At 45.0% G+C, this 21,027-nt stretch overlaps 1 protein-coding gene across 10 annotated transcripts in view; it reads left to right on the top strand.

Annotated features, from left to right (window-relative positions):
- Nucleotides 1–21,027, top strand: part of SLC22A18 (solute carrier family 22 member 18) — a 140,124-nt gene that overhangs the window by 90,354 nt on the left and 28,743 nt on the right. For all 10 annotated transcript variants that reach the window (XM_039536179.1, XM_039536185.1, XM_039536184.1 and 7 more), the window contains 3 exons: nt 3,451–3,566; nt 6,492–6,599; nt 16,217–16,317. In XM_039536179.1, the coding sequence (XP_039392113.1) occupies nt 3,451–3,566; nt 6,492–6,599; nt 16,217–16,317 (325 nt within the window). The remainder of the gene's footprint in view (nt 1–3,450; nt 3,567–6,491; nt 6,600–16,216; nt 16,318–21,027) is intronic.

The raw sequence follows: 21,027 nt of genomic DNA, 5'->3' as shown, positions 1-21,027 counted from the left end.
ATGTGAGGTGCATTGTAATGCGCTAAAGAAATATGTTAGCTACATAGTTAGCTTAAAGGAGCAAAGATACTTGGAAAATTAAAAATTAAAGTACCAAAAAGAAGTTATGGTTTGAGGGTGATATTTTCAGAGGCATCTTAGTGACTTAGGTACTTTTGGATAATCTTACTCCTGAGCTTTATATTTTCCTGAATGACTTTTCAGTTTTTGCTACAGTACTCTGAAATCATTGAGTTTAGCCTTGTACAATTCCACTTACTCATTTGCTTCAGGCAAGTCACTTTTTGAGGGGGTGGGGGACGCCAGTGTGTAAAATCTCTAGGGGTTTGTTTTTGTTTTGGGCGGGTGTTTCACCCCATAATCATGGCAAAGAATTGGTGGTAGATTTGGTGCTTGAGTTGGTTTAGTACTTTGTTTACTTGGTTTTCAGAGGGAAATCCTCCATTTTTACTGACTGGTACCTGCCTTGAATCTTTGTTTGGAACTTGAAAATGGAATATTGGCAAACAGGAGCTTATAAAATCTCTTGCTAAAATCTTAACACAGCAAATGATTGATTTTGTGGTCCCAGAGAACTGGTTGCAGGGGCGGCTCTAGGAATTTTGCCGCCCCAAGCAGGGCAGGTAGGCTGCCTTCCGCGGCTTGCCTGCAGACGGTCCACTGGTCCCATAGCTTCGGCGGACCTCCTGCAGGCGTGCCTCTGGGAGGTCCTCCGAAACCGCGAGACCAGCAGACCCTCCGCAGGCACGCCTGCGGGAGGTCCGCCGAAGCCGCGGGACCAGTGGACCCTCCGCAGGCAAGCCGCGGAGGGCAGCCTGCCTGCCGCCCTTGCGGCGCCGGCAGAGTGCCCCCCGCAGCTTGCCGCCCCAAGCACGCGCTTGGCGTGCTGGGGCCTGGAGCCGCCCTTGACTGGTTGACATCATAAAGTCAGTTGTAACACTCTGTGGTATATCTGTTTACATGAATATGTTATTTAAGGCTGATATAATTAATAAATAGTGAACTAAAAGATTTATTTTATTTGTGCAGTTGCTATCTACAGTAATGCTTATGTAGAATTTGTTCTTTGATGTTGTTCTCAATGTATTCATTTGAATCCTTGACTGTTTCATATTTTAATTTTAATAATAACACTGCAAGCTCTCAGAATTATTCAGGTCACACTTTTATCTGTCTAGAAAGAGACCTGAGACTTATACAATTAGTACGGCTCATTGTTATTCAGTGAGGGAGCTCATGGTTATTGCTGATATCTCATGACATCAGCAATAACTAGGCATTAGGATGGCACTCAATAATCTTTTATCTACACCATGATAAAAAGGCATGCTTTGCAAATTACAGCTACCACATGTCGTTTTGGCTCCTGTTTGCAGAATATGCCAGTTATTATGGATGAGTCTCACTTCGTACAATTCATGTGTAAGTCTATGTAGACTATTACAGAACCTGAAAAGTGATCTAGGGTGACAGTCACTCCTGTTCAGAGGGCCAGCACAATGCCATTGCGTCAGTTAAGCTCTGTTTTCCTAGTCTCCAAGGCCAGAAGGGATCATGGTGATCATCTAGTGACACTGACCACATGTATGACACAGGCCATGGAATTACTGGATGAAATTCTTGCATCAAGCCTACATCTTGTGGTTGGGTTACAGCATATGTTTTAGAAAGACATCCAGTTTTGACTTAGGGTATGTCTACACTACCCGCTGGATGGATAAGTAAAAATGGAAAATTTTTATGACCCTTTCAGAAGCTGACCCTATAATTTAGGCGTCAGCAAACTTTGGCTCCCGGGCCATCAGGATAAGCCACTGGCGGACTGAGATGGTTTGTTTACGTCGAGCGTCCACAGGCACAGAGGTAAACCTAAGTAAACAAAGTGTCCCAGTGCACCAGTTTCTTACCCTGATGGGCCGGGACAGCAACTGGTGGGGACATTTTTTCGGGGGGAGAAGCTGGGGGTCAGGGGAGTAACCCTTGTGACCACCCCCCACATGACCCCACCCCTAGCCCGGGACCCCCACACTCTCCCCATCCCATCCCTTCCAACCTTATCTGGGGCGGGCCAGGGGAGGATGTCTCTGGCCTGGCTGGGGCTGCTCCAGCAGGCTGGGCAGCATGGTCGCAGCCTGCTCCGGCGGGTCAGACTGGGCAGCACGGCTGCAGCATGTTCCAGCAGGCTGGGCTTGCTCCGGCGGGCCAGGCGGCGTGGCCACAGCCTGCTCTGGGGGGCAGGGCCGAGCGGCACGGCTGCAGCCTGCCAGCCCTGGAGCTGCAGCTGCTTCAGAGGCTGGGGGAAGAGCAGCATGTCCAGAAGCGGAGAGACTCTGGCCCCGCCTCTTCCCTGCTGGCTCTGCTGGCTGTGCTGCCTCTCCTTGCCCCCTCTGTTGGGGGGGAGGGGCTGTATCCCACCTCTCCCTCTTTCTGCCTGTTCATAAGCCGACCCCCTTCTCTGATGCTTCACTTTTTTACTAAAAAAATTCAGCTTATGAACGAGTATATACGGTAAGTATTTTAGGGGAAAATGTCAGAGTGGCCTTCAGCAAGAGTTGGTGGCCACACTCTGAGGCCACCAAAACATTTGTTGTGAGAACCGCTGGGGAGCAGTCCCTGATCTGTTAACAACATCCCACATCCCAGCAATATACAGGCAGATTCAAAATAACAATAACTTGTGTCATTGGTGGTTGGGTGGAAAATAGTTTTGCTTTATTTCACTCACTGGAAGCCTTTTGGTTGTGAGCATCTTAAGAGATGATAGGGTACCAATCAAAGGTGCTAGTCTATACCTGTTTCTGGTCAGTGAGTGACAAAGTGGTTACCCTAAGATAAAAGAGGATTTGGGGTTTTTTAAAATTATGTTTGTCATCTTACATGGATCCTATCTAGTGGTTTTGCATATCTAGTGTCTAAGCTTCTGTGTACTCATTGGACTAGATTCTGCCACTATTACTCTTACTGAGTAGGATCTTCCTCCTGGATGATTCCCACTGAAATCAGGTGGGATCCTTCCAGAATAAGGCACTACTCAGTGTTAATAAAGGTGACAGATTTTGGCCCACTGTGGGATTGGGTTGATCATAATTAACAATTCAGTTGTTCCATTGGAGAATCTCTAAGCAGCTTTGCTAAGAAAGCAATTTTTTTTGAGCTTTACAAATTAAAAAAGCACTGTGTTAATGCCTGTTATTAATACATTACTGTAACATGGCTTGCAGTAAAATCCATCTTTGAAGGAATTACATGGTCAGATCATGAGCACTCATATAAGGCCTCAGTCCCGAAAACACTTAAGCACATGCATAGCCTTACTCACCATGACTTCATTGGGACTATTCCTATTATTCATATGAGTAAAGTTAGGCACATGCCTAAGTGCTTGTAGGATCACAGTGTTTGTAATTCAGTCCATTGTATGTATATCTTAATTGCTCTTTCTGTTCACAGCATGTACTTTCCGTCGTATCTTGCGGTAGTGGCAAGTCTCATAAGTGCAATGATAGTAATGACGTGTATCCCTGCTCACACCAAACCAAAGTCAGAAGGACAAGCTACACAGCAGCGTGAGTGTTTACCCTTTCTGGCAACTTTTCATCGCTATAGGAATGTAGCTGGGCAGTTTTAAATGCTGAGTGCTGATCCCTCATCCTCATCTGAGAAGATGTTGCCCATGGTGCCAAGCATGTATCAAATGAGAAGGGTTTTTTTGTGATGTTGATGATGAAACCATATAACTGGTGTTAACTTGGGACCCATTCACTACTTGAACTCAGATTTCCAGAGGCCTAAGCTTGTTCCATTATCATCTGCTGTGCAACTTGGCTGCTTGAACAGTTCAGGGCAACGGCACCTGTGATTTCTCCCTCATAGTCCAGCAAGGGCACCCACTTTCAGAGTCCTGACTCCTTAGTTGTCACCCTCTGCTTGGGCGGAGACCCATGTTTCTCCCTCCCTCCTGACCAGGGTTTTTCCAAGCTGCACTGTTCTCTGACTATTCCCCAGCACGCAGGCTCCCTAAGCGGTCTGCTTTGTTTTCTCTTCAGAGGCTATAAACTGTGTAATTGCCCACAGTCATGAGGCCACTAAGTAAGCACATTTATTCTTAAAATAACAACACTCTACACGCATACTAATAAGCTTACCAGAGTTCACCCCAAGGAGTCTGGTAGGAGTCCGTCCCTCAAACCCAACACTGGTTTTCCTGTAGTTACTAGGGCAGAACAAGAACCCTCATGAATCTGTGATTTGCTCCTTTATACGGTTTGGGCCTGTATCCCTGGGACTCTGGAAACAGGTAATCAGCAGACAATGGATTTCTCCTCAGGGCGTAGCTTCGAAAGGTTGGGTCCAGTTGTGGTAATTTGTATTCCCCTCCTCCCAAGTATTTCCTAAGAAACCCACTTGACTGAAAGTTCATTCTTATCTGGCAGATTGTTTTAAAGCAGGGGTGGGCAAAGTATGGCCCACAGGCCACACCTGGCCCTCCAGTTGATTTAATCCAGCCCTCGAGCTTCTGATGGGAAGCGGGGTCTGGGTCTTCCCTGCTCCCATGCTCCAGCCAGGGGTTGGGGACCACTCTGCACGCGCATGCTGCAGCTCCCAGAAGCAGGGGCATTTCCCCCCTCCAGCTCCTATGCGTACGGGCAGCCAGAGGGCTCTGTACGCTGCCCCTGCCCCAGGCACCACCCCTGCAGCTCCCATTGGCTGGGAACTGTGGCCATTGGGAGCTGCAGGGGCGGTGCCTGTGGATGGGGCAGTGCGCAGAGCCACCTGTCTGTGCCTCCATGTAGGAGCTGGAGTGGGGGACATGCCACTGCTTCCAGGAGCTGCTTGAGGTAAGTGCCTCCTGGAGCCTGCACCCCTGGCCCCCTCTTGCACCTCAAGCCCCTTGATTCCAACCTGGAGCAACCTCCTGCACCCCCAGCCAGAGCCTTCACACCCACCTGTGCCCCAATCTCCTGCCCCAGCCCAGAGCCCCCTCCCAGACTCCAAACCTGTCAGTCCCAGCCTGGAGCACCCTCCTACACCCTAAACACCTCCCTTCTGCACCCTGAACTCCTCATTTCTGGCCCCACCCCAGAGCCCGCACCCCCAACCAGAGCCCTCACCCCCTCCTTCATCCCAGCCCCAATTTTGTGAGCATTCATGGCCCTCCATACAATTTCCATACCCAGATGTGGCCAAAAAGTTTGCCCATCCCATTTTAAAGAGTCCTTTGACACTCATAACACTTCTTGGGTTTACTGTACTCATGTTTCCCCCTAGCGATATGGCATACAATCCCACAATTATACATAAACATTTGCACTTGTGACTGCAATGAACTTCTAAGATACTTAAACATAATTTAATAAGGTTTAACTTAATTCAGTAAGGTTTGTCCAGGATATTGCAGGAAATTGCCATAGCTGTACCCCAGAAGTGCTCAATTCTCCACTGACATTCACTCAGCGTCCACTACCCCATTAAACTTAAAGTTTTCTCTACTTAATGCCCAGTCCTATGCATTCACTAGTCCGCTGTGCCAAATCACAGAAACTCTCAACAGAGGATTTTTTTAAAACCCACTAATGCAAAAACAATAATTTTAACCATATGGATTACATTCCAGTAAACTCTTCAGATAACACAAAGGCCACTAAACCAAGAAAATTTACAGCTCAGCCTGAAGCTCCATCCTGAGCACCGATTCCCTATTGTACATAAGTGGCTTGAGCAAGGGGATTATTGTGCGTAAAAGGCCCAATGTGCAAGACATTCACATTCGGAACTCCCCTTGACTGGAATGGGAGTTCTGTGCACGGTGGATTGAGTGGACAGCATCTTGGCCAATATTGTCAAGGGTGGAGTTTCAGCTGCTGTAAATCAGTGACTTTGATGGCTTAAGGCTGATTTATACGAGCTGCAGATCTGGCCTGGGTTATCTTTTCTTTAAAGATGTCAGACCTTGTAATTTATTTCTGTGTGGTATTTTATGGTGCACCGTCTTTCAGACTTTGGTTCTATGTGCAATCTTCACACACATTTTCCAAGTTGTATCAGTTGTGATACAACTTGGAAAATCTATGTGAAGCTAAAATAAAAAAAGATTTGGGACGGGTGAGAAGGTGGAAATGTCATGAGAATGTCCTACTGTGTGACCAATTATAAGGACTGGAGGGAATGCTAAAAGGGAAAGGGCTATAGGTTTTTTAATCATATGCAGCATTATCCTCTCCCATCAGCTCTGCCTGTCTCTGACCCACACTGCAGATGTCTATTGGGTATTCTGCTTTTGCTCTGCACACCAACGTGCCCCTGATGCTAGTGGGGTTCCATGCACATAGAACCAAACCCAAACAGGCAATGGAGAACCATGATGCAGAGAAGAAGGCAGAAGTCTTCTCTGTAGAGAGCTGACTGTGAGTGTAATAAGATAACGTATCATTTCTTGTTTCCCGCTTCTAGTCCTTGCAAATAGACTATTATTCTGTCCATCATTTTCACAGGCACATCACAGTCCAGTGTGTTTAGTCTCAAAGAAATCCTACGCCTGCTGAAGCTTCCGGGAGTAAAGGAAGTGTTCTTAATCAAGGTCTTTTCCGGACTCCCTACAGGTAATTCTCTGGGATCATCGTAGTATTTAAAATAACAAGTATAAATCCAGTAGATTTGCTTTTCATGTGTATCTGAAAGCCCTTTATGTTTGGTCATTGGTGAAGGAGAAAGGAAGCAGGACTATTTATTTTTTCTGCTGGAGCTATTTCATAGTCAGTGTTGCATATTCCAACACAGGCCACTCACAGTTATATAGGGTCCAAATTTGAAGTTGAATTTATAACGAATTTCCTGCCATGGGTTTTCTGTGTGACCTTGGGCAAATCTTGTATCATCTCTACCCCAGTTCCCCAGCTGTAAAATGGGAATAAGGAAACTTTTATCTCTCCCATCCTTTGTTTGTTTTCTCTATTTAGTCTGTAAAGTTCTTCAGCTCAGAGACTGGACTAGACTGTTTGTGCAGCACCTAGCAAAATGGGACTTTGATCTCAGTTGGGGCCTCTAGACGTTGCTGCAATACAAATAAAGTAATAAGAAAATGATGATACATTTTCAACAATGAGAAAAGAGATTGCTGGACCAGCATTCATTCATGACTGGCTGCATTCATTTATATATACATATAGGGGAGCTGACAGCTTTTATGACTTCCCCTACTATGCAACTGTTTTCAGAGTGGTAGCCGTGTTCGTCTGTTTCAGCAAAAACAATGAGGAATCCTTGTGGCACCTTAGGGTATGTCTACACTACCAGATTAGTTCGATTTAACTTAATTCAAATTTGTGGAATCGACCTTACAAAGACGAATTTGTGTGTCCACACTAAGGACACTAATTCGACTTTGTGAGTCCACACTAACGGGGCAAGCGTCGACATTGGAAGCGGTGCACTGTGGGAAGCTATCCCACAGTTCCCGCAGTCCCCGCTGCCCATTTGAATTTTGGGATTTCCCCACAATGCATGCTGGGGGGAAAAATGTGTCGAGGGTGGTCTTGGGTAACTGTTATCATTCAACGTGCTTTCGGACGTCTCAAGGGGAGATGGAGAAGCTTACTGACTCGCTCGGATCTCAGCGAAACCAATATCCCCATTGTTATTGCAGCTTGCTGTGTGCTCCACGATCTCTGTGAGAGCAAGGAGACCACCTTTATGGCAGGATGGGAGGTTGAGGCAAATCGCCTGGCTGCTGATTACGCTCAGCCAGACAGCCGTGCAATTAGAAGAGCCCAGTCGGAAGCGCTGTGCATCCGGGAGGCTTTGAAAGCTAGGTTCCTCAGCGAGCAGCGTGACCTGTGACTGTTCAGTTTCTTTACAGAGAAGCTGAACCTGCCCCTGCTTCAGTTACTGTTGACTTTCTTCTGCCACGTTTCCCCCCTTCCAACACACGTTTAAAAATAAAGTTAATGGAACATTGTTAATTAACAACGTTTTCTTTATTAATGAATTCGCATTAAAGGGTTGAAACAGGGACGCAGACTGTGGTGGGTAGGGTGTGCAGTGATGTTAACAGCGCTTCTACACTCGAGGAATGATAGGCTCCTGCTCCTAGAGCGGTCTGCAGTGCCGGACTGGTTGTTTCAACGGAGCCTGCCATCCCTCCTTTTCGGGACTCTGTGTGCGGGGGCTACGTGACCTTGTGGCGAGGGAGGACGGTTACAGATTCCCCTGCTGCGTGGCTCTGTGGTCCGGGACAAGGACCGCTGCATAATTTCTGTAACTGCCCTCCCATGCCACAAAGTCACGTACCCCCCACCCACACAGAACATGGAAAACACCTCCCAGACCGACCAGGGTGCCTACTGACTGCACTATGTGTGTGACCTGCTGTTGATCCTGCCTCCGTGTCTGTACCCTGGTAAAGGTGATTGTCCTATGCAATTAACAACCCCCTTCCCCCCCGCTTCACAGACAGTCTTCTGTAGAAAAACTTGATGGAAATAGTAATTAACAGCAAACTACTTTTAATAATCAACTACACAGTTAGGGGATGAAACTGGGATTGGGGCTTCGGTGAGCCAGGAAGGGAAGGATTTCTCAACATTTAGGGAATGAGAGCCTTCTTGTATTTGTGCACTCTGCAGGGGTGCAGTGACAGTTTTCACGGCCCCTGTCACCCCTCCTTCTTGTCACTTTGGGTGAGGGGGGTTTGGGACTTTGTGGCGGGGGAGGGCGGTTGCAGATACAGTGCAGGGGGCTCTGTCCTCCTACCTGCGGTCCTGCAGAACATCCACAAGGCGCCGGAGCGTGTCAAATTTTCCCTGGGCATTTCCTGTGTGGCTGGTCACTCCCAGTCTTTATTCACGCCTAATTTGATGGTGTCCAGTTTGCAAATTAATTCCAGTTCTCCAGCTTCTCATTGGAGTCTGTTTTTTGAAGTTTTTTTGTTAAAGAATTGCCACTTTTAAGTCTGTTATTGTGTCCAGGGAGATTGAAGTGTTCACCGACTGGTTTTTGAATGTTATAATTCTTGACATCTGATTTGTGTCCATTTATTCTTTTGCCTAGAGACTGTCCGATTTGGCTAATGTGCATGGCAGAGGGGCATTGCTGGCACATGATGGCATATATCACATTGGTAGATGTGCAGGTGAACGAGCCCCTGATGGGGTGGCTGATGTGGTTAGGTCCTATGATGGTGTCCCTTGAATAGATATGCGGACAGAGTTGGCAACGGGGTTTGTTGCAGGGATAGGGTTAGTGTTTTTGTTGTGTGGTGTGTAGTTGCTAGTAAGTATTTGCTGCAGGTTGGGGGCTGTCTGTAAGCAAGGACTGGCCTGTCTCCCAAAGTCTGTGAGAGTGAGGGATCATCCTTCAGGATAGGTTGTAGATCCTTGATGATGCACTGGTGAGGTTTTAGTTGGGGGCTGTAGGTGACACAGCTAGTGATGTTCTGTTACTTTCTTTGTTGGGCCTGTCCTGTAGTAGGTGACTTCCGGGTACCTTTCTGGCTCTGTCAATCTGTTTCTTCACTTCAGCAGGTGGGTTGTAAGAATGCTTGATAGAGATCCTGTAGGTGTTTGTCTCTGTCTGAGGGATTTGAGTAAATGCGGTTGTATCTTAGAGCTTGGCTGTAGACAATGGATTATGTGGTGTGGTCTGGATGAAAGCTGGAGGTCAGTAGGTTTCCGGTATAGGATGGTGTTTATGTGACCATTGCTTATTAGCACTGTAGTGTCTAGGAAGTGGATCTCTTGTGTGGACTGTTCCAGGCTGAGGTTGATGGTAGGGTGGAAATTGTTGAAATCCTGGTGGAATTCCTCAAGGGCTTCTTTCCCATGGGTCCAGATGATGATGATGTCATCAATGTAGCGCAAGTAGAGTAGCAGCGTTAGAGGACGAGAGCTGAGGAAGCGTTGTTCTAAATCAGCCATAAAAACGTTGGCATACTGTGGAGCCATGCGGGTACCCATAGCCATCTCGCTGACTTGAAGGTACAAATTGTCTCCAAATTTTGAAATAGTTGTGGGTGAGGACAAAGTCACAAAGTTCAGCCACCAGGTTTGCCGTGACGTTATCGGGGATACTGTTCCTGATGGCTTGTAGTCCATCTTTGTTTCGAATGTAGGTGTAGAGGGCTTCTACATCCATAGTGCCCAGGATGGTGTTTTCTGGAAGATCACCGATGGATTGTAGTTTCCTCAGGAAGTCAGTGGTGTCTTGAAGATAGCTGGGAGTGCTGGTAGCATAGGGCCTGAGAAGAGAGTCTACATAGCCAGACAATCCTGCTGTCAGGGTGCCAATGCCTGAGATGACGGGGTGTCCAGGATTCCCAGGTTTATGGATCTTGGGTAGCAGATAGAATACCCCTGGGCCTCTAGGGGTGTGTCTGTGTAGATTGTTCCTGTGCTGCTTCAGGGAGTTTCTTGAGATGATGGTGTTGTTTCTTTTGGTAACCCTGAATGGGATCAGAGGGTAATGGCCTGTAGAGTGTGGTGTCAGAGAGTTGCCTAGCAGCCTCTTGTTCATATTCCGACCTATTCACGATGATAACAGAACCTCCTTTGTCAGCATTTTTTATTATGATGTCAGAGTTGTTTCTGAAGCTGTGGATGGCGTTGTGTTCTGTTCAGCTGTGCTGCTTATTAATGAATATTCCCCCTCCTCACTGAATGGTACAACCCTTTCTCCTCCAGTATGTTGTGTCAGGAAGCTGCTGGCCCTCCGCTGCATGTACAAAGAATCTGCTCATCCTACTACTTGCGACATAAGGAGAGGGGCAGAATCTAATGCAGTGATCACAATCTTTTGTAGGGGACAGGGCCTTGAACCCAGGAAGGGATGAACTCAGTAATCTGGTGTGCCTTTTTCACTTGGAAACTCTTAAGGGTTATTTTTGCTAATTGTGCAAATGATCAGTACCATCCCTTTGGACCATGCAATTTCAAGGATTCACTTTTGTGTGCCTAAGGATACTGGGCAAGTACCAATTTATGTATACAGGAACTGTGTTAGGTGGATGTGTGCACAACTTTTCCAAACTCTCAAAAAAGGAGGAGGCCCTTTTAAAAATGATTCTTGATGTCTAAGTAACATTAAACTTAGCTTGCATATCAAAGCAGATTTACTAGGAGTGGCTGAAAGAGAGAGATGGCATTTCAGCCTGTCTGGGCTTGATAAAATGTTTTTACTGTTCCATGGAAAGTGTCCTGACAATATAAGAAACAAGACTCACTGTCTTCTATAGGAATCTGTGAAGGATTTCTAAATAAGGGAGTTCTGCATTTCTCTTTTTGCATGCACTTGGCATTGACTGGAGATGCTGAATTCTGTGCAACCTAACACCACTGTCCAAAGAAAACCCGCTGGAGAAAAGAACAGTATGCAAGTAAGGCCAAAGGAAAAATGCAATTCCCTTAACTCTTTCAAAAATGTTACTTGCCTATAACTACACTCGCCTAATGGAAAATTCATAGAATTAGTGTGTTTTACAAAACAGGCAGGACTGTAAAGTGATAGTTTTAAGGGGGTTCCTATTTTCAAGGTGTCGGCTCATGGTATTATTTTTAACTTTTAAAATGTCACTGTGTAACCCTGAGGCTATGTCTTCTGTGCATTCCGCAACATAATGCCTCATGAAGCAGCAAAGAATCCTGTGGCACCTTATAGACTAACAGACGTTTTGCAGCATGAGCTTTCGTGGGTGAATACCCACTTCTTCGGATGCAAGCAGTGGAAATTTCCAGGGGCAGGTGTATATATAAGCAAGCAAGAAGCAAGCTACAGATAACAAGGTTAGATCAATCAGGGAGGATGAGGCCCTGTTCCAGCAGCTGAGGTGTGAAAACCAAGGGAGGAGAAACTGGTTCTGTAATTGGCAAGCCATTCACAGTCTTTGTTTAGTCCTGAGCTGATGGTGTTAAATTTGCAGATGAACTGGAGCTCAGCAGTTTCTCTTTGAAGTCTGGTCCTAAAGTTTTTTTGCTGTAGGATGGCCACCTTAAAATCTGCTATTGTGTGGCCAGGGAGGTTGAAGTGTTCTCCTACAGGTTTTTGTATATTGCCATTACTAATGTCAGATTTGTGTCCATTTATCCTTTTCCTTAGAGACTGTCCGGTTTGGCCGATGTACATAGCAGAGGGGCATTGCTGGCATATGATGGCATATATTACATTGGTGGACGTGCAGGTGAATGAACCGGTGATGGTGTGGCTGATCTGGTTAGGTCCTGTGATGGTGTTGCTGGTGTAGATATGTGGGCAGGAGTTGGCATCGAGGTTTGTTGAATGGGTTGGTTCCTGAGCTAGAGTTACTATGGTGCGGTGTGCAGTTGCTGGTGAGAATATGCATCAGGTTGGCAGGTTGTCTGTGGGCGAGGACTGGCCTGCCACCCAAGGCCTGTGAAAGTGTGGGATCATTGTCCAGGATGGGTTGTAGATCCCTGATGATGTGTTGGAGGGGTTTGAGCTGGGGACTGTATGTGATGGCCAGTGGAGTCCTGTTGGTTTCTTTCTTGGGTTTGTCTTGCAGTAGGAGGCTCCTGGGTACACATCTGGCTCTGTTGATCTGTTTCCTTATTTCCTTGTGTGGGTACTGTAGTCTTGAGAATGCTTGGTGGAGATTTTCTAGGTGTTGGTCTCTGTCTGCGGGGTTAGAGCAGATACGGTTGTACCTCAGTGCTTGGCTGTAGACAATGGATCTTGTGGTGTGCCCGGGATGGAAGCTGGAGGCATGAAGGTAGGCATAGCGGTCGGTAGGTTTTCAGTATAGGGTGGTGTTAATGTGACCACCACTTATTTGCACCGTGGTGTCTAGGAAGTGGACCTCCCGTGTAGATAGGTCCAGGCTGAGGTTGATGGAGGGGTGGAAGCTGTTGAAATCATGGTGGAATTTTTCCAGAGTCTCCTTCCCATGGGTCCAGATGATGAAGATGTCATCAATGTAGCATAGGTAGAGAAGGGGCGTGAGTGGACGGGAGCTGAGGAAGCGTTGTTCCAGGTCGGCCATAAAAATATTGGCATATTGTGGGGCCATACCTCATATGTACCACATGTAGCAACTTTCTTCCAAAAGAATCCCAAGATGCACTTTATATCTCGGTATTAGTAACCCACTGCTGAAATGCATCATCCTATGGGGTGGAACATGGCAGCCATTCTGCACAAGCAGCAATGTACCATATTTACAGGGGAAAACAAACAATAACAATGCCATTCAAAAACTAAAGGGGAACTGTTAGGTAGGCAAAATGTAATTAATTAAGATGGGATTTGGACAGGACACAGTGGCTAATATTCTAACACTTAAAAAAAAATGTCATGGGAACGTTTAACAATCCTGAGTGGCTAGGGTCTTATCTTGCATTTCATCAGAAAGACTGTCTCTCCAGAAGCACAGTGCCACACTGGGAAAGTAGCTGGTTGAGACAGAAGAGCTCCACCTATTAAATCTCTGGCAACACCTGACTTCACTTTTCAGGTCTCTCAAGTTACTGACCTGGTGATTACAGCCTGAGGTGATTTGGCTGTTGTCCACTTATTTGCACCTCACTGCTTGAGGCTAAACTCTCATCTACCTTCATCTCACTACTGCAACCATATAATTACATTAGTTAATTCGTCTAAATTACAGACCTTTTATTTACATTGTAAACAAGTTTGTAATATATATAGAGGCAAGTCGGCAGTGGTTACTCACTAAAATTAACTTATGTGGGATAATAAGTACCTTCCTAAGTGAGGTACATTTAAGGCAGGGTGGTGATGGACAGATGGGCTGATATAGTTTGGGTACCTCTAATACTGGGAATATCTGCCACTCTAAGAACAAGGTGGGGTATTTTACTACATGACAGTGCTTCATTCTCAACTTAAGTGGGGGGAAAAATGCCCCATTAAAATGTAATAAGTAAAAGAGAGAGAGACAGCACAACAGACCAAGGGTAAAATGTTCAAAAGTGTCTTAGGGTCCAGATTTTCAAAGATATTTTGGTGCCTAAGGGTGCAGATAGGCCCCAGTAGGATTTTGTAAAGCACCTGGGCACCTAACTCCTTTTGAAATCAAGGGGACTACAGCACTTCTGAAAATCCCACTATTTGCCTATCTGCATGTTTAGGCACCTAAATACCATTGAAAATTTAGCTGTAGGTCATTACGTAAGAGTCCAAATACCTTTCCAAAATGGACTTAGGAACTTAGGCCAAGTTTTTAAGAAGTGACTACTGATTTTTGGTGCTTCCGTTTTTGGGTACCCAACCTGAAACCCCTTACAAGGGCCTGATTTTCAGAGGGTGAATACTCAGCACTTGCTGAAATTCAGGCCCTTTTAAGGTGTGTGAAATTAGGAACCCCAAAATTGAGACATCCCAAACCACATGTCACAGGCTTAAATCTCACGGAAAGCCAATGGGACTTAGTTTCCTAAGTGCCCAAATCACATTTGAAAATGGAACTTAGGAACCTACGTAGCCCCTTTTTAAAATGTGATCCCACATTTCCCAGTTTCTGTTGACTCTCCTAAGCCATGTATACACTTTCTACTGTGCAAGGCTCATCACTCGTTCTTCTTGGACCAGGCTTTCAAAAGAGGTCACAGGCAGATTTTCAAGGGCTCAGTAGCCACAGTTCTGTCCAGATTTTCAAAGCAGTTCAGCTCCATTTAGACACCTACATAAAGGTCAGGTTTTTAAGTTTTAAACAATGTCTTCTGGAAGTCTGGCCCTGACTGAGTGCTCAACTCCTCTGAAAATTCTGGCCATAGTGAACATATGCTAGCCAATAGCTGTTAAATACATTCTCTAGCTCAGGGGCTGGCAATCTTTCAGCAGTGCTGTGCCGTGTCTTCATTTATTCACTCTAATTTAAGGTTTCGCGTGCCAGTCATACATTGTAACGTTTTTAGAAGGTCTCTTTCTATAAGTCTATAATATAGAACCAAACTATAGTTGTATGTAAAGTAAATAAGGTTTTTAAAATGTTTAAGAAGCTTCATTTAAAATTAAATTAAAATGCAGGAGCCCCCGCCCTGGACCAGTGACCAGGACCTGGGCAATTTGAGTGCCACTGAAAATCAGCCATAGGTGCCATAGGTTGCCTACCCCTGGTCTAGCTTTACATCGCAAGCAGTATAAGGTGGACAGTGGATGGAACTTAGCAGCCATCTTAGTTTTGTTGGTCAGCCAAGACAGAGCACAGGAAAAGTTATGAATTGATGCGGTCAATAGGCCAGATGTTCATTTGGAGTGAATTGGTGTACTGTAGTTCCACTGATTTACACCCACTGAGGAACTGTTCTAATACGTGTGACAGTACGCGCTGTACAAAATAGCCTTTAGTAAACATCTCGTTTTTGTGGACTTCCATTGAAAAATATATTTCCCTGTCTGAATGCCTCTAAAGCTACAAGTGAAAATAATCTAGTTGTATGCTTGTAACAGGTGGACAAAGTGAACCCCTGTGAGTGTACAGCATTATAGACCTATAATTATAATGCTTCTCAGCATCACAGGAAGTGTGGGCAAAATCCTTCTGCTGTAGCTGAGTTAGTGAGTCGTTTGTCAGCAAACTGTCATCCTCAGACATCTTTTGCTGTACTCTTATTTTGTGGCAAATATCTACTTATTATGTACTGGTCTGTAGATGGGTGTGTGTGTGTGTAAAATACAGTAATTGAAAAGCAGGCCCACTGTGAGCTGAGGCCGTCCATGCTTCCTTGACTGCCTCTCTGTGCAGACAACATTAGAGATGCATGAGAGACAGAAACTCCACGTGCCAATGAAGTCATTCACCCTGTGCACAGTGAAACCACTGTATTTAATCTCCTGTCTCTAGGCTGTTTCTGAGACCCCAAATCCAATGGTGAAAATCTGAAGTTAGGCAAAAGGAATGAGGAATTATCCCCTGGTTACAATCTTGTCTGAACAAAAAAAATTGTTTTCTTGTGCTATCCTAAAGGTTAGCATGTCTGGCCTAATAAAACCATGTGAACTGCTTCCACTAATCAGCACGATTGTATCTAACTTCTTCTAAGTCACATTTTTAAAGGTAATAGTTGAAATGGTTAAAGATTTTTTAAAAAACCCAAAGTATATTTGTCTGCTTGTCTGCATTCAGTGTTATTGCAGAGCAACTCCACTGTCTTTACATCAGTGGTGATTAAGCAGGGTGTGGCCCTTTACTTGCAGTGTAAATATATTCCAATACCCATTAAATATATTTTCTTTTTAATACACTCTGTAGGTTTGTTCCTGATTATGTTTTCCATCATCTCTATGAATTTCTTTGGGCTGGAGGCAGCACAGACTGGATATCTGATGTCATATTTCGGTGTCCTTCAAATGGTAAGTGGACATGACAATATAATCAGACCTGCTGTATCTGTCATGTGGCAGCCAAGTGCTCTCAGGAGAACCTCCACTTTTTAGCTAGATTCAATTAGTGCATATGGGCAGGTCTACGCTATCACTTATGTTGATTTAATGTATGTCGCTCGCGGTGTGGAAAAAATACCCCGAGCGACGCCAGTTCAGTGACCTAAGTGCAGTCCACACTGGCTCTATGTTGGCGGGAGATGCTTTCCTGCCAACACAGCATCCACCTCTAGTGGAGATGGAGTAACGATGCTAATGGGAGAGTGCTCTCCCATTGGCATAGAGCACCATCAGTGCAGCTGCGCCAATATAGCGCTTCTAGTGTAGACTAGCCCTAAGACACACAGCCCATAGCAGTCAAGACTTTGCCAAGACCTGCAAAAGCTCCAGGCAACTGATCCACCAGGTGAGCTGAAGAAAGTCCCACCTGCTTCCTAGCTAGTATCTAATCATGCACTTAATCACTCTTTCTGCTGCAGTAAACTAGGATTGCTTCAGGCAGAGGATTACCATTAAAACCATTTGGGTAATACTTGTGAAATGTAATTCTTGGCTGTGGATTGCACTGACTAGATTATTTGTCTGGAACCTAGAAAATAATTATAAATAAGCATTTCTTCCACACTTTCGGATAGTAGTCGAGAATGGAGTGTCTCTGGAAAACGTTCTTCCTCTTGACGACTTTTGTCATTGAGTTTTAGGCCATGGATGCAGCCCAGTGTTGAACTAACATGTTGTCCTAGCCTGCACAGCAAAAGTGTGGCTCTTGCTCTAAACTCAATGGGCCACATCCTTAGCTGGTATAAATTGGCACAGCTCCATTTACTTCAGCTGAGCTCTGCCAGCTTATGCTAGTGGATGATCTGACCTAGTATTTTTATAGAGGCCTTGAATACTGAGAAAGGAATCCTATCCACTCTGTGGAAATGTGCACGACTGACTAATGCATTACAAAAACTGTAATGAGGAAGAAATTGTCAATGGAATACAGCCAATAGGAGAGGAGAGTGAGGAAGTGGGAAGATTCAGCTATGCTAGTTGGTAAAGAAGACAAAATCAGAAGGTACTGTACTGTACCAAAGTTTTCTCAGGAGAGAGGAAGAGACTTAAGCAACTGCAGAAATATAGTTTATAAAATAAGGTTTATAGGTAAAAATGAGAGTTAAGTTCTACCCTAAATTATTGTCTTGGGTTTAAAGCCTTGAACTGGGGCTTAGGAAATCAGAGTGCATATCCTGGCTCTCCCACAGAGTTTGTGTGTGACTTTGGACAAGTCACTTAATTGATCTGTGCCTCAGTTTCCCTAGCTTTAAAATGGTGATAGTGTAAAATAGCAATGACAGTTCTTTTGTCTATTTAGATTGCAAGCCCTTTGGCAGGGAGGACTGTCTATCACTGTGTGTCTATATGGTGCTTAAGATAATTGGGCTTCAGTCTTGGTTGGGGTCTTTAGGTGCCACCGTATTTCTAATACTGATAACAATGGGATTTCTATGCTAACCAAGGATCTGGTCCTGCAAACAATTACTGCTGGCTATAGTGCTTAATAATCAGGCATAGTCCCACCAAAGCCAATAAGACCATGTCTATTAGTAAACTCTATACCTGCTAAGTGTTTGCAGATGTTAATTTTTTAACAGAAATTATGTTCAATTAGCCTTTTTGGTAATTCTTTTTCCATCCATGAAATGGAACTATGCTGCTTCACTGAATGTATCCTTGAATGCATCATTCTGCACATCACAAATACCATGGGTTTTAGGGGCTGCAGTGAGACTTCAGTTTTTTGTGATGTCCAATTGTGGGATATTGGCATTGAGCCAAAAGCACCAAGAAAATTCTCTAGGGAAGCAAGCAAATAATGTTAAAACTGGTTCCTGTGCTTTCCCAACCCCACCCCTCCACCAGCCTGATTAGTAAGAGAATCCTATTCATAAATCTAGGAACAATTCACGTTTGATTTTTTTACTTTGTAGCTCACTTTTACAAGTTTTAGGTAAGCAGGACCAAATCTTCAGCTGATGTAAATCTGTGTAGCTCTACCACCTGAGAATCTGGCCTAAAATATGCTGATACTTAGCAAGAATTGTGTTTTCTGTTCAGATCAGGTCTTTAAATAAGAGTCCAAAGGTATCTGATGTAGACAGTGGCCATAATGGAGTTGATTTTTTAATTACTTTCTACTGAGTTTATTGCAGGTGTGCTAAGTCTGTCCAGCAGAGCCCTTTTGTTTGTGTACTGTGGCAAAGTTCCTCCTCTCCTCTAGTAGGTCCTGCGCTTATTGGCGGATTTCTTCCCCTCAGTGGTTTTCCCCTTGGATGAAACCCATAGACTGGATCAACTACTCCTATGTCTGATTAGGAGTAGCGGGGCTAGGGGGGAACCCGGGCCCGCCCTCTACTCCGGGTTCCAGCCCAGGGCCCTGTGAATTGCAGCAGTCTCTATAGTGCTACTTGTAACTGCTGCTTGACCGCTACAGCTCCCTGGGCTACTTCCCCATAGCCTCCTTCAAACACCTTCTTTATCCTCACCACAGGATCCTCCTGGTGTCTGATGCTGCTTGATTGTATGGTGTTTTCCTCAATCCTCCAATAGTACCCCCTCTCAGTTCTTAGTTCCTTGTGTCTCTTGCTCCCAGCTCCTCATGCGCACTTCTTTCCTCTGGCTCCTCCTCCCTAGACTAGAGTGAGCTCCCCTTTTTATACCAGGTGCCTTGATTAGCCTGTCCTGATTGGCTGCAGGTGCTCCAATGAATGTAGCTCTCTCTGGTGCCTTCTAGAAAGTTCTTAATTGGCCCCAGGTGCCTTGATTAGCCTGGAGCAACTGCCATTTTGGTTCCCATGGTACTAGGGATTTGCTTAGCCTGGAGCTACCTAACATACCTGCTCCTCAATACTTTCCTGGAGCCATCCGGCCTTGCTCCATCACAGTACCTACACCTTTCTTTAGATTGGCATTTCAGATACCTTTGTTTCTGTGGTATAATGTTGGTTGATACTGATATGCGTGTGATTAAGGTGCAAGTGAATTCCATCTCATCTAAATGGATGAATGCTGATGAATGGACTCCCTACTTCATTGAGAAAATTAAAGCCTTATTCATAACAAATGTAATGTACTTTTCAATGAACCACATCGGTTTGATCCTCAGCTACAGATTAGATTTCTCGTTTCCTTATTTTGCTCTCTATAAAATGTCCGTCTAACTTGCTTTGAGGAGCTCTGCAGATTAAAGATGATGCAGGAGACACCCTTTTAAACAGATGTAGGATCTATGGTCCTGTGCGTTGTTCATTTTCAAGGGATAGAGTAGAAAGGTAGATGCTGACATTGCAGAAATGAATGAGGGGGGAATCAAGCAGTGTTTACTTTAAATCTCTCTGTGTATATTCAAAACAAAATGGTTTAGTTATAAGGAAAGCCAAACACACACCCATTGTGTTTCTGAAACAATAAAGCAGCTGGTCTGCTGGGAAGAGAACAGCATTTGTTGTTTGCCTGTGTTCTTAGTACACATTCCACACACGCAGGGGCTAGAAAAGGGTTCAGATTTGCGGGAGGGAAGCAAGTGACGATATGGCCCTTATTCACCCACCCAGTCCCAAAAATGCAATCAGATGCAGCATTACCAATTCTTGCAATTTTATCGTGAGTCTCATGATATCTGAGGCCCTTCTTAAAGCCCCAGCTTCTGGAGTCCTGTGATTGCAGGAGAACCTCAGGGTTATGGTTTTTTGGATTTTTTTTAAAGTAGTTTCTAACTTTCCTGGCTGCAGTGAAAAGCTTCAAAACATGATCCCTCCTGCTCAAAATCTGGAAGGCAAATAAAAAGAATTATATAATGTTAAACCCATGATTTTTAAGCAAATCTCATTACTTTGTAGGTGTGACCCTGGTTTTTGAATCCTTATGGTTGGCAATACTGATATTTTTCTCCCACACAAAAAAGGATGATTCTGCCCCCCTTCACCCTCCCACAGAGAGTGAAGGTTATTGCCCCCAATCCTTTCAAAAACTGATAGGGTCCTCTTCCTTCCCCTCCCCCAACCCCAAGGTATTATACTCCAACTGTTTACGCTCTTTTTCTTCCTCAAACATTTCTCCCTTTTTTAGCTTGCAGCAAGTGAGAAGTGGAGGCATAAATAATCCTCCCCCCCGGCATCACTCATCCAGTTCAAGCACAGGCCTAAAGCATTTGGAAAGGAGATTTTAAAATAGCCTTGTGTCAATCTGGGGGGACAATATTTGACAGAAAATATTTCTCATGCTGCCTACTTCTAAAAGAGCAATGCAGAGCCACTCAGGGTATGTCTGCATTTGAACTGGGCGGTGTGATTCCCAGTTTGTCTAGACAAGCACAAAGCTGACCAGCTGGTAGGTAAGACGGCTCACCTTTGTGTAGGCAGATTGTTCAAGCAGTGACAGTGAATGTTACAGAGCAGTTAGTGAACAGCTGACTAGTCAGTATGAATGAGAGCCTCCCTGAATACTGTAATGCTGCTTCAAAGAACAGATCCAAAGATCCAAACTGGATTTAGTGCCACTGTCTCACAGCATGGCCACGTAGGGTATGCCGACACTACGTTTCAAAACCTGCCTCAGCAAGTCTCAGAGCCCAGGTCTACAGAGTTGGGCCAGCGGAGTTTGGTCTAACACTCTCTAAAAACAGCTGTGTAGTCA

Source organism: Mauremys reevesii, linkage group 4 (assembly GCF_016161935.1).
Source record: "Mauremys reevesii isolate NIE-2019 linkage group 4, ASM1616193v1, whole genome shotgun sequence".
Taxonomy (NCBI): domain Eukaryota; kingdom Metazoa; phylum Chordata; order Testudines; family Geoemydidae; genus Mauremys; species Mauremys reevesii.
The sequence above is the reverse complement of the archived record's forward strand: the minus strand, read 5'-3'. Positions and strand labels throughout refer to the sequence as shown.